Source organism: Lathamus discolor, chromosome 19 (assembly GCF_037157495.1).
Source record: "Lathamus discolor isolate bLatDis1 chromosome 19, bLatDis1.hap1, whole genome shotgun sequence".
Lineage (NCBI taxonomy): Eukaryota > Metazoa > Chordata > Aves > Psittaciformes > Psittacidae > Lathamus > Lathamus discolor.
The window spans coordinates 2408533-2421472 of NC_088902.1; the positions used below are offsets into that span (position 1 = coordinate 2408533).

The following is a 12940-nucleotide window of genomic DNA, read 5'->3' on the forward strand; positions in this document are numbered from 1 at the left end:
GCTGCAGCAGGGCAGTGCTCCGAGATCCCCTTGGAAATGGTCACTGCTTTCCTCCTCTTGTTTGTGTGCCTTGTGGGATGCAGCCAGGAGGCTCGGGGCAGCGAGCCCGCAGAGGGGAGCTTGGCTGCTGTGCAGTTCCAGCTTGGAGATGCTGGCCAGGCCTGGGGAGCTTCGCCCGGGGAACTGGTGCATTCCCAGCTCTGGGATGCTCCGTGGGCAGCCTGCAGCCCTTCCATGAGGAGGATGGGCTCTGCGGGCCACAGAAACAAAGGGACATTTCCCACTTTTCCTCTGCTCTCCCATTAGCTGGGCAGAGACTGATTCACTTGGTGCGAAACAGAATGCCAGGAAGAGGATGTTTGCAGGCGCAGACCTGTCTCCTGCAGCTTTTGTTCTGCTGCTTCCACAGATGAAGGGATTCAGGGATAAGGACACGCTGCTGGGAAAGCGGGAAGTCCCCGGGGATAGCTGGAGACGAGCAGGGTGGTTTGGCAGGAGAGAGGCTTCCCTGAGCTCCGCATGGCCGAGCTGCTCTGCACCCTGGACCTTCTCCTTAGGGCAGAATGTGTCCCAGCAGGCCGAGAGCTCTGCCACACCAGTGTGGGCACCGCATGCTGTGGGAGGATAGGCCTAAAGAGCAAGAGCCCAGATGGTGCTGGGTTGGTGCTGCCTCTGCTCAGAGGCTCTCCTCTAGGGTGTGGTGATCCCCTTTGGCATTGCTTTGGGAGCAGCCATCTCCAAGTCCTCCTTTTGTCCTTCTCTATGGAGCTGCCTCCACCTCTCCCCCTTGGGCAGTGATGCTGAAGGTGTCAGCAGTGTCCTGGGCCCCTTCCCAGGAAACTGGGCTGATGCAGGAGCCAGCAGCCACCTTTCCTTGCCATTGATGAGTTCCAATGAGTGACAGGGACAACACATGGAGCTCTCCATCTCCAGGGGCTCTGTCCTTGCTGTGTTCCTCACTGGTGTGTTCTCCCCAAGCTCTATCCCTGTTCCAGCCCCTGTGTTCCGATCCCTCTGTTCCCATCCCCAGGCTGAACCAGGCACTCAGTGACCTGTGCTGTGATCCTCAGGTTCTGGAGCTCATCACCAGGTTTCTTCTTGCTTTTATCCTGTGGATTGGGCCTGGCAGGCTGGCCTCCATGTGGGAGAGCAGCGTGTCCTGGTGGGAACAGTGCAGGGAGGGCAATGGCACCCGGCACGTTTGGCCTCGCAGGGGGTTGAGCAGGTTGAGCAATGCTGCAGTTTGAGCAACTCCAAAGGGTGCTGTTGTGTAAGGGGGAAACGTGGGTTTAAGTAATAAAAGGGAGAAAATGAAGCTGTGCCCTTAGGAAAATCTCACTTCTTCAACCCCATCTGTTGTGCGGCCCCTGGTGAGCAGCACTGCCCTTGTAACCCTAAACTGCTGGGGGAAGAATAGCTGCTCTGCTGGGGAGGACCAGGGCCTGAAATGGAGATACCTGATACAAATCCCAGTTCAGCTCTGGCCTCCCAGACCTGGAGCTGCAGCTCCTGCAGGGCCACTGTCCCTGCTGGCAAGGGGGACACACATGGGGTGTCTGAGCTGGGTTCAGCTGCTGCTGTAGCTGAGTCACATAGACCTTGACACTGGTGGCAGAGCAGGGAGCTGAATGCTGGCACCCACATCTGGTGCTAAGGCTCTAATCGTGGGGTTGCCCTGGCTGGATGGGTGCTTTGGTACCACTGTGGTACCACCAGGATTTGCTGGGTGATGCTGCTGCCAAGTGCTTGGTGTTGGGTCTAATGCCCAGCACTGGAAGAGATGAGAGGAGCAGCTGAAATCCATGGGGGCACTCGGCTTTCCCATCATCTCTTCCCAGCTTGCGCATTGCTCAGGAAGGATGCTGCAGAATTCTCTGCTCAGGTGCTTAGAGAGGGCATCACAACATGAATGGAGACAATGGCAGCACGCAGCACCTAACAGGGAGTGATGAAGGAATATGGGAATGGTGCCTACTGCTCCTTGCTCTGGTTCCTCCTCTGTGGGCAAAGCAGAGGAGTGTTAAAGACTAACCCACTGCTCCTTGGGAAGCAGAAGCCAGATCTATCGCTTCCTCTGCTGATCTTTACTCCTGGCTTTGCAACAGCTCAAGGCTGGGTTTGTGCCGTAGCAGGGATGTTCCCTCTTTGCTGCCCTGTCTCCTGGATTGCACTGCTCTACTGTGCCTTCCCCAAGCCCTGGTCCTGTCTGCCCTTGAACCCACTGAGCCTGCCCCAGCCCCACTGTATAACGTGCTGTCCATCTGATCCCGCAGGATTGGGAGATTCTGGTCCTGGAGAAGCTAAAGTGGGACCTGGTCTCGGTGATCGCCAATGATTTCCTGGCTTACATCCTCTATCGCCTCCCACTGCCAAAGGACAAGATGGAGCTGGTGAAGAAACACGCACAGACCTTCATCGCCCTGTGTGCTACAGGTGGGTGCCTGCTCCTGCTGGAGCCACCCTGGGGTGCTGTGGGCAGGGAGCTTGGATGTCCCTTCCAACCCAAAGCATTCTGTGCTCCTGTGGTTTCTGTGCTAAGTGGGAGAGGCACCTTGGTCTGGGCCCTCTGGTTTCCCAGGTAAACTGCAGGCCCCTATGCATCCTTACTAACTGCTGCTTCTTCCCACCCCTTGTGTCCCTGTCCTGGCTCTAGACTACACTTTTGCCATGTACCCCCCTTCCATGATCGCTACGGGCAGCATCGGAGCCGCCATCCACGGCCTCACGGTCTCTGTGAGCGACTTCAGCAGCGAGGCCATGACCGAGCTCCTGGCCAGCATCACCGGCACCGAGGTGGTGAGTGCCCAGGGAAACCCTGCCTCCTCCTGCCGCCTGCTCCTCTTAGACGGATGGGACAAGAGGAACCGGCCTCAAGCTGCACCAGGGCAGGTTTAGATGGAGCTGAGGAACAATTCCTGCCCCAGAGGGTGCTCAGCATTGGAACAGGCTGCTCAGGGCAGGGCTGCAGGCACCGGCCCTGCAAGCGTTCACACACCATGGAGACAAGGCCTCAGTGCCATGGGTCAGTGGTGGCCTTGGCAGTGCTGGGGAATGGTTGGACTTAAAGGTCTTTTCCAACCTGGTTGATCCTGTGAAGTCAGGCTCTTCCTAATGAAGCTGATCTTGGTTTGAGGAGTGCCCAGAGCTGAGTGAGCATCTCTAAACGCAGCCATCACCCTCGGTCCTGTGGCAAGCACAGAGCCTTTGAAAAGCAGCACAAAGGGGAAGGTCTGTTCCCCGCACAGGCAGGTGTTGGTGGGATCAGGTTGACGAGGAGGGATGGGGCAGAGGGAGAAGCTGGGCTCAGCATCTGCTCACCTCCACCGGTGTCTGGTTGCAGGTGCCCAGGCTCACATGGGAAGGGGGTCAGGAGCATGGTGGGGGGGGAACATGTCAGGATGCAGGGGCTTTGCTGGGGATATTGGGGTGGTGGGAGCCATCCCTTCCGCTGCCCTTTGGATGGGGCAGGGGGACCCCACCGGGCTCCCCGTTTCCAGCTCACTCCCACTGCAGGATTTGATCCAGAGCCTTTCTCCTGCCAGGGGCCCCTTTTGATCAATCCTGCCCCAGCCCTGAGGCAGCAGCCGGGCGCGGGGTCGGTTTCAGTCCCCTGACACCAGCGCCGGGAGCTGGAAGGTGCCGGTGGCTGTGCTGAGGCTTTGTCCATGCAGGGAGGGATGGGCAGGGGGGGGGTCCTGAGCCCTGTGTGCAGCTTTAAGCTGTTTTGTTCGCCGGAGCCTTTCAAAGCAGGCAGCAGAGCCACCGGCTGCTCCCAAGCTGCTGTTGTGGTGAATGGGGCAGGGGCTGGGGCACGGGACAGGTGGGAAGCAGGGAAGGCACCGAGGTGAGAGCTGGAATGGAGCCCAGCAGCATCCCTGCTGCGCTCCCTGCTCACTGGAGAGGGCCCAGGCAGCTCCAGCCTTGGCTGTGCACAGCCGAGGGGCTGCCCCATCCCTGGCAGTGCTCAAGGCCAGGTTGGACACAGGGGCTTGGAGCAAGCTGCTCCAGTGGAAGGGGTCCCTGCCCGTGGCAGGGGTTGGAGCTGGGTGAGCTCTAAGGTCCCTTCCCACCCAAACCAGGCTGTGTTTGTGTGCTATTGCCCGGGCCTGGGGGTGCCGGGAAGCGGGGCAGGGAGGAGGCAGTTGCTATTTTCACTCACCACATCCTCTGTCAGTTTCTAAGAACCGCCGGTGATTCCTGGTAAGAGATTTCGGGGGGTGATGATCCCCAACGGGCGCCCCTGTGTCCAGCTCCAGCCCTGGGGTGTGAAACGTCCCCTCGTGCCCCTCGGTGGGTCCAGGAGCCGGGCTGCGATGGCTCCTATGGCTCCTGGTATCCAAGGGAAGGAGTTTCCTCCTGGTTCCAGCTTGTGGGGAGAAAACGGCAGGGGGAGGGGTGGGGGTGATTTAATTCTATTACTTATTAATTATAATAAATTGATTTGTAATAAAACCCCCTGCTCGCAGCCCCCCACACCTTCCTGTTTGGGGTGTCCCCAGTGCTGGGGGCCGGTCTCAGAGGGGCAGAGCAGGAGGGTAAAAACCTCATGAGAAGCTACGTGGCCACTGCTTTGTTGTAGGAAGGACCCAGGTGCGTGGTGCTGTGGCTGCTGGGTGCCTGTAAAGGCTGGCACCCGCCTGCCACGGGGCCGTTGTACACAGGATGGAGCAGATCAGGCATGAGCACGAATCCTCTTGGAAGCTCTGATGGGCACAATGTCTGCTCCTCAAGGAGGTGTTCAAGCAGGGAGAAGGCAACCAGAACATGGGGCCTAAAGCACAGATAAGCCGGAGATGCCCCTTGTTGGAGAAAGGCTTCTTTGCTTTGTGTTTAGACGCTCCATGGGGCAGACGTGAAGCCCAGAGCTACTTGGAAGGCAGAGAACTGAGGCCTCTCGTGTCGCTCCCTCTCCCGCAGGACTGCCTGAAGGCCTGTCAGGAGCAGATCGAGGCAGCCTTAGCCGAGAGCCTGAAGCAGGCATCCCAAACCCCGCAGGAGCTCCGGGCCTCCAAGAGCGCCGCGTACCCGGGCAGCCAGCCCACCGGCACGCCGACAGACGTCACGGACGTCAACCTGTGACCACGTCCCCAGAGCCCAGCCCCGCTGCATCGGGCCCCGCACACCCAAAGGTCGCTGCATCCCCCATCCCTGCGCACCCGGCTGCTGAGGATGTGCTCCACTCGCGGGCAGTGTGGAGCTGGATGCTGGTTCTCAGTGCTGCAGGTAGCTGGGGTGAAGCGAGCGTTGTTGGGTGATGCCAGGGCCCAGGAATTGTTGGGAAGGGGCAGCGGGCCCCAACATGAAGTTGTAAAGTGTTCCTCAGTTCACGTTCCTGTTCGCCACCTCCGGGGGGGGGGGGATTTGCTGTGATGCATTCCAGCCCTGTGTGGGCCATCGATGACGGCGAGCCTCCGACCCTGGATACCTGACCTGACTCCTTGTAGCCTTCAGCTCCCTCCCCAGGCTGCAGCCCCGCATGGCTTGAGGGAGAGAACTGAGGGCCTGGAGGAGGGAGCAGGGGCTCAGTGTCCCTTGGTCCCCATTGCTTCGTGCCAGGGGGGCTCTGGCTCTAGGGGGGGTGGCATGGCTGCTTCTGCTTGGAGGGCAAAACGTGGGGCTTGTTTCTTGTTGCCGTTAGGTTTGGGGTTTGGGGGGGGGTTTGTCTTGCTTGGGGATGGCAGGAGCAAAGCCCTTGCCTTGGGCAGCAGCCTCAGGTGAGGTTTGGGCCTGCTTGAGGCTGCTTAATTTATTGTTAACTGCCGGGAATGGGGAGGGAAGAGTTGGAGTTCCCTCTTGCAGGGCTTTGCTGCTCTCCTCTCCTTCCCCTTTGAGTGCCTTCACCCTTCATCCCCTTCCCGAGCTCCCTGCGCAGTGGGAGCCGCACTTGAAGGCCGGTTGGTGGTTCGGGTAGCTTAGATCAGACTAGGGTTGAAGAAATACATTTGCTGCTACAGTCTGAGCTGCATCTCCACGCCTCGGGGCTGGGAGCTGAGCAAATCCCACACGGATCCCAGCGGGAAGGTGGAGATTTTGCTGCGCACTTGAGAAGCGATTCCTGCTTTTTGTGTATTGTTGATCCTGTCTGTTAGTTCGGATAAAGTGTTCCTATAAAAAAGAAAACCCAGCAAAAACTAATGCTGCTTTCCTAAGAGAGACCCCTTCAAGACTGGAATTGTATTGACCAGGAGAAACCAGAGAGACCCTTTAGGGCTGAGGCAGGCTGGTTGGTGCTGCTCCGTGGCCGATGTCCCTGGGGGATGTGGAAAAGGAGGTAGAACTCTTCCTATATGGATGCCACTAGAAACAAAGAGTCTTTTTCCAGGTGGGAAATGGGCTGCCATTCCTTGGGATGAGGAGAACCAACTCCTGCGAGCTGGGGCCCGGAGCCTGTCTGTCCACAGAGAAAATGTCCCTTTTTTTATACATATATATATATAAATGAGTTTTAATTTAAGAGTAAAGTGGGTTTGGTGTTCACAGGCGCGATTCCCGCTGCTGGGAGCATCAGAGGAGTGTCTGGGATTTGCAATAAAGTATTTTAAACAAGTGTGGAGGCCTCAGGGGTTTCCCTTCATGACCCGGGGCTGTGCTTGGCCTCCTCTTCCCTTATAGAGCCCCTGCCTCGAGTCACCCCATGGGGTAACCCTGGCAGTGAAGGTGTGTGTGTGGGGGGGTCCCTGTGGGTTCCAGCCCCGTGTTTCCTGGGGCCACAGGATGAAGCAGGGAGCAGGAGCCAGCTCCAGCCAGGCTGGGGTGTAGGGGGATCGCACTGTGCTTGATGAGGCCCTGGAGCAGCTCAGGGGTGCTGGTGGGTGAATGCGGACCCAAACCCATGGAGCAGCACTGGAGCAGCAGCTGCAGGATGGTGACAACTCGCTGGATGCACAGCACGAGCCCGGGGCTATCGCTCGTGCTCATCAGCTTCTGGCTGCTGTAAAGGAGATAAAGCTCAGGAAGCCGAGGAGCAGGCACTCAAGGGTGCAAGCAGCCCCTGTCGCTTCCTGCACTGAGCTGCTGCTGCTGCCATGGGAGAAGGTACCAGCACTGGAGAGCAGCGACAGGAAGCAGCAGAACCCGGTGCGGGTTGTGTCTGTGGGAGCCTGTGCTGGCTCTGGGGTACCTGGCGTGCATAAACCCCTGCAGTGTCACTGGTGGTGGATCCCCGGGGGAAGCGCAGCACTGGTGATGGAGTCAGCAGGAAGGAAGGTGCAGGCCGTGGATGGGAGGGGATCAAAGGCCAAGCCCTCAGGAAACCCTCAGGCTCTAAGAGGAGGGGCTGCTTTTCCCCATCATAGAATAGTCAGGGTTGGAAAGGACCTTAAGATCATCCAGTTCCAACCCCTCTGCCATCATGAGGGGTTCTGGGCTCTGAGAACAGTGTGGGGGTCCCAGCCCTGTCCCCCCAACCACGCAGGGGCTGCCCAGGGCAGCACAGAGGGAACAGCCCACAGCCAGGGCCTGGGCAGGGAAGAGGAGGGCACAGGAGTCCCTTCTCCCTCCTTGATTTGGGGACAGCACCAGCAGTGCCTGAGGCTGCAGCTCTGCAGTACCTGGGGTTGGTGGCTTTGCTCTGCCTCCTGCTGGGGACAGGATGGGGTAGGGGAGGACAGGGGAGGACCACGCAGGATGCAGCCCTGGATCCGGAGCCATGGACACTGCACCGGGTTTATTTTCCAACCCAGGAACAAGCCAAACCCTCCCTGGCACTGATGGCACCAGGTTCTGCCATAGGTCCAGCTCTTTGGGCACAGCACTCGGGGCAGCAGGATCCTGGCTGGATGCTCCTGCCCAGCTCCTCACGGCTTCACTCACACCCTGAGAACTGCATCCAGCAGCATCCCGGGAGCAGCTCAGGCTGCGGCTTTCCCCCCAGCCCCGTCCCTGCTCACTCCATGGCTGCAGGCTGCTGATCCTCCACATCCCGAGTCTTGGAGTTCATCAGCTCCCTCCGGATCTCCGGTGAGATCTGCGGGTGGCTGTGGAACTTGAGCAGCTCGAGCAAAGCCTCCTTCTGCTCCGAGGACAGGTCCTCCTTGTAGCGCTGGGCCAAGGCCAGGAAGCTCTGGTGCCACAGCACGGGCAGGACGCGCTGATCCGTGCGGAAGGCCAGGAAGTGGAAGACGAGGGCATCCACCACGCGGAAGGGCAGCGCGTACTTCTTGTCGATGAGCAGGCGCAGGAAGATGCTGTTGGCGCCGTTGTAGGGCATCTCGGCGAGCTTCAGCATGGCCGCGCTGCGGGGACACGGGGGGGCAGAGATGGCAAAGGTGAATGCGGAGCCCTGGATCCCAATCCGAGATGCCGAAGGGGAGACCCGAGGTGTCGCGCCGGGGTCCCTAAGGAGAAGCTCTGCCCCCCCCCAGCACCTTACCTGGAGTGGAGGACGGGGATGGAGCACTTGGTGAGGATGCTGCCGATGATGATGGCCTCCCGCAGCGTGCAGGTCCCCGACTCGCACAGCGGGATGAGGATCCCTGTGGAAGGGAAGGGTCAGGCAGCTCCTGTCCTTCACCGTCACCCTGTAATATTGCCCCTTCTCCCAGCCTGGGACACGTCTGAACCCTGGAAAGAACAGCTCCTCCAGCAGCTCCCCCCAGCCCTGACCCTCAGGTTGCACAGATCAGAGCCAAGACAGTTCCTAACCTGGCACCGACCGCCCGGAGAACCCAAGTACCTTTGAACCAAGCTGCTGGCTTGAACAGAGCCTTCTTCAGAGCCATGTAGAGGTGAAAATTGAGGCGCTTGTACTCTGCAATGTCGTCCCTGACCCGCGGCAGCAGCACCAGGTTGTAGAACCGCTGGGCCATCCTCTCCTTCAGGTTGGATGAGAATATCCTGGGAAAAGCAAAGCACGGAGTGAGGCTGGAGCCAGGCACGGCACAGGTTCTGCAAACCTGGTGCCAGCTATGGAAAGAAACAGGGAAAAGGTCGCAGAGACCACCTCACCTGGTGGCCTGGTACATGGCAGCCGCTGTCCATGCCTCCGGCTCGGTGATGTAGAGGATCTGCTCCCAGTTGGACAAGGCAGGAATGATTTTAAATGCCTTGGGGAGCTTCCCGCTCCTGTATTTGGACAGCACCTAAAAAGACGCAGATAAAAGACTCAAGCCGTGACGTTTGGACACCAAGCCCAGGCCCTGTTTCACAACCACGCCAAAGCACCTCCAGTAGGGACAAGCCACCCCGGTATCACACCATGCCCACAGCATCACTCGGCAGCAGCCTGGCTGCTCAGTGACCAGCCCTGATGGGACCGAGCTGCTGCGGCCTCACCTCTCGCACCCCCCTGTAGACCTCCAGGACGCGGGGGTCGAGCTGGGGCATGGGGCAGCCGGAGCCCTCGGACAGCGCCGTGTCCACCTCCGTCTGCTTCTCGGTGATCTTCCCCAGGATGATGTCCGCCAGCGTGCGCCTGCGGCAGGGCGCGGGTCGGGGCCGTGCTCAGCATCCCCCGGCCCGAGCCCTCCTGCGCCCGCACTCACCTCAGCGGCGGGTTCTTGTTCATGAACCGCTCCATGGCCGCCTCGTCCTCGGGGTCCACCGCCACCTCCCCGCCGCGCCCCGCCGCCGCCTCCAGCGCCGGCCACTCCTCATCGTCCTCCGAGTCGGAACCGGGGCCTGCGGATGGGGGGGGACCGGCCGCTGGCTGAGCCCGGGGCCTCGCGCGTTGGGGACCGGGGCCGGGACCGGGGGCTCACCCAGGGCCGCGCTGCGCTGCTGGGGCGCGCCGGGGCCGTGCTCGGCCTCCAGCTCCTCCTGCTGCCGCCGCGCCTGCTGCAGGATGCGCCGGGACAGCCGCGCGTCCACGTAGCCCGGCTCGGGCTCGGGCTCGTCCTCGTCCTGCGCCCCCGCCCGCCGCGCCCGCGGCGCCGCTTCCTGCAGGATCTGCTCCGCCAGCGGCAGAACCGGGCCGGGGCCGGGGCCCCGCGCCCGCCGCACCTTGGGCATGGCGCTGCGGAGCGGAGCACCGGGACGGCGGCCACGCGTCTGCGGCCGGACCCGCCTCTTCCGCCGCCGCCGCCCTTCGGCCCCTTCCGGCGCTGGCTCCGTGCGGGAGGGATGGGGGTGACCTGGTACCGGGGCCGGGGGCCGGTGGGGCGCGGGGGGGGGGGCCGCGGAGCCGCTGCCGGGTCTCTCATCCCCCCCCTCTCGGCCCGTTGCAGCGTGTCGCAGGTGCCGGTGGCGGAGGGGAAGAGCGTGCAGCAGACGGTGGAGCTCCTGACGCGGAAGCTGGAGGTGCTGGGGGCTGAGAAGCAGGGCACGTTCTGCGTGGACTGCGAGACCTACCACACGGCAGCGTCCACCATCGGCACCCAGGGTCAGTGATGGGCAGCGGGGCTTCTCCTCTCCTCTCTGCTGACCTGGGGTCTCGGGTCCAGCGCATCCTGCGGGCTCCCGGGGGTGCTGGTGTGTTATCCCCGAGCTGCAGGTTGGGGTTATTTCCCCCTCTTTAACTTCCAGTCTTCAGCCCCAAATCACTCTGCTCACTGCTAACACCGCGCATGTGAGCGGCACCCTGGGATGGAAGGCGCACGGAGGACAAGGTTAAACGCGATGCTGCTCTAAAGCACCTCCAAGCACAGGAGTGGTGGTTTCCCAGCCCAAATCCCGCTGGTTTCCTTGCAGGGCAGACGGGGAAGCTGATGTATGTGATGCACAACTCCGAGTACCCGCTCAGCTGCTTCGCGCTCTTCGAGAGCGGCCCCTGCCTCATCGCGGACGCCAACTTCGACATCCTCATGGTGAAGCTCAAAGGCTTCTTCCAGAACGCCAAAGCCAACAAGATAGAGACCAGGGGCACCCGCTACCAGTACTGCGACTTCCTGGTGAAGGTGGGCACCGTCACCATGGGCCCCAGCGCCCGTGGGATATCTGTGGAGGTGAGAAGCTGAATGTGAAGGGCCTGAAGCACAGCTACAGGCAGGGAAGTGCCATGTTGGTGAGATGAGAAATGCCCTGTGCCTTCTGCATCGCTGCAGTATCAGTAACCAAACGAAACCAGGCTAAAAAGCTCCCTAAAGTCTCAATGTGCAGCATTAGGAGCACACTTCAGGTTGATCAGGCCTGCCGCTTTACTGGTACCCAAGAGTCCTTAAGATAGCTGGGAATTAGGTGCTGAAAAGTCCTTCAAAACCAGCTTTTCTAACCACACACATCCCGTTACCTGATCCACAGCTGATGATCCCGCTGCTCCTGCACGTTCCTGGTCAGCAGGGAGAGCGCTGGGGAATGACTCCTTCCTCTGCTGCACTGAACACCCGTGTCGCAGCGTTAGTGCTGCTGTTGAGCCGGGCTTGAACAGAACCTGGTTTACCCTAAACTCAAGTTGAGGGTGGGATTTGCAGGCAGTTTGGGTGCTGCTCTGAGGAGTTCCTCCAGGATCTGCATTTGCAGCTACTCCTGGTTTGGGACCAGACTCAGAAAACCACTGAAGTCCTTTAAATCCCAAGGCTGGGATTGCCCAGAGTTGCTTCTCAGGCTGCCCAGAGAAGCTGTGGCTGCCCCATCCCTGGCAGTGCTCAAGGCCAGGTTGGACACAGGGGCTTGGAGCAAGCTGCTCCGGTGGAAGGGGTCCCTGCCCGTGGCAGGGGTTGGAGCTGGAGGAGCTTTAAGGTCCCTTCCAACCCAAACCATTCCGTGATTCTATGATCCCAGCATGTCCTGTTCATGTCTATTTGTCCGTCCTTGTTAAATGCTAAATATCCCTAAGTGATTTTGTGGGAAGCATTCTCTGGGGAGGTGGAGAGGAGGAAGAGGTTCAGGGCTGTGGTTTCCATTGCCAGGTGGAGTACTGCCCGTGTGTGATAGCCAACGACTGCTGGAGCCTGCTCATGGAGTTCATGCAGAGCTTCATGGGGAGCCACGCTCCCGGCCTCCCCTCCGTGTTTGGCACCAAGCACGACAGCATCTACAGCCCCTCGGACACCATGGTGCAGTACATGGAGCTGTTCAACAAGATCCGCAAGCAGCAGCAGGTGCCTGTGGCTGGGATGAGGTGAAGGGATCCCCGGGAGCCCGCTTTGGAATGATGGCATCCTGTTTTCCACGGGATCAGGACCCTCCAAAAGGCAGCACTGGAGCAGCCCAAGGTGCTGTGTTTCTTCTCAGTCTCTTTCCCACTGTTTCAGAGCAAAGGGCTTGAATTCTCCGCGTGTTTCTTGGCCTCCTTCGTGGTTTTGAGCGTGTCTGGGATGGGGCTTGTGATGCTGATGGTTCTTCATCTTCATGTGGGGCATTAGTGCTCAGCAGGAAAAGGAGCAATTCCAGCCAAATCCATGCCCAGATTGGCCGAGCTCCTTGCAGGCACCGAATCAGAGATTTTCCTGAACTCTTTAGGATATCCACGTCTTTATTTTCCATGGAAATAAAAAGCTGTGTTTTGCGAGGAGGTGGAGTCTTTCAGCACAGCAAGCCTGGGGCTGGGTTGGAGGGTTTATTGCCAGCTTTTGACATCTTCTCTTGCAGAGCTTTCTCTCTGATGTGGTTCGAGGGGTTTATACCCTTGAAACAGACTCATTCCCCTGTGGCAAAGCTGAATTCTTGCATCCCTGTTGCATCCTCAGCTTACCTTTTATATCTGATGGGAGCGTTAAAATCTGCCTCTTTGCTATTGATGGAGCCTCGTGATCAATGCATGGATCAGCCTGGAAGTGGGTGATAACCATCCTGTCCCTGCACACCACTGCTCATCTGAGACATCCCAGGGACTTCAGCAGGTTTAATGGGGTAAGGAGGGATCTTGAGGAGTGTGATGAGCAAGTAAAACAGAAAGAGATTTCTCCTAAAGAGCCTTCTCCCTTCTGAAGCAGCGCAGTGGGGAAAGAAGCTGTAAGGAGTTCTTTAGTTAGGACTTCTCTGTGGTTATCATCATAGCTGTGAACCCAAATCACTGTTAAAGAGCCTCAAGCTCTTAGCGTGGGCATTTACTACATTGAAGCAG

General features: G+C 59.5%; 3 protein-coding genes across 12 annotated transcripts in view; 2 read left to right on the forward strand and 1 right to left on the reverse strand.

The window, feature by feature from the left end:
* CCND3 (cyclin D3) overlaps positions 1-6547 on the forward strand; it is a 34669-nt gene extending 28122 nt beyond the window's left edge. For all 10 annotated transcript variants that reach the window (XM_065698262.1, XM_065698255.1, XM_065698260.1 and 7 more), the window contains 3 exons: positions 2274-2433; positions 2654-2796; positions 4918-6547. In XM_065698262.1, coding sequence (XP_065554334.1) covers positions 2274-2433; positions 2654-2796; positions 4918-5079 — 465 coding nt within the window. In that variant the 3' untranslated portion in view covers positions 5080-6547. The remainder of the gene's footprint in view (positions 1-2273; positions 2434-2653; positions 2797-4917) is intronic.
* A 1092-nt stretch (positions 6548-7639) lies between these two features.
* BYSL (bystin like) lies at positions 7640-10017 on the reverse strand. Its single transcript, XM_065698249.1, has 7 exons — positions 9699-10017; positions 9483-9618; positions 9274-9412; positions 8947-9080; positions 8675-8835; positions 8372-8474; positions 7640-8234 (listed from the first exon to the last, which is right to left on the reverse strand). Exons 1-7 carry the CDS (start codon positions 9946-9948, stop codon positions 7886-7888), a joined length of 1272 nt encoding a protein of 423 aa, XP_065554321.1. The 5' UTR covers positions 9949-10017; the 3' UTR covers positions 7640-7885.
* On the forward strand, positions 9686-12385 carry MED20 (mediator complex subunit 20). Its single transcript, XM_065698270.1, has 4 exons — positions 9686-10073; positions 10164-10318; positions 10627-10880; positions 11784-12385. The coding sequence occupies exons 1-4, from the start codon at positions 10060-10062 to the stop codon at positions 11997-11999; spliced, it is 639 nt and encodes a 212-aa protein (XP_065554342.1). The 5' UTR covers positions 9686-10059; the 3' UTR covers positions 12000-12385.
* Positions 12386-12940: the final 555 nt, after the last annotated feature.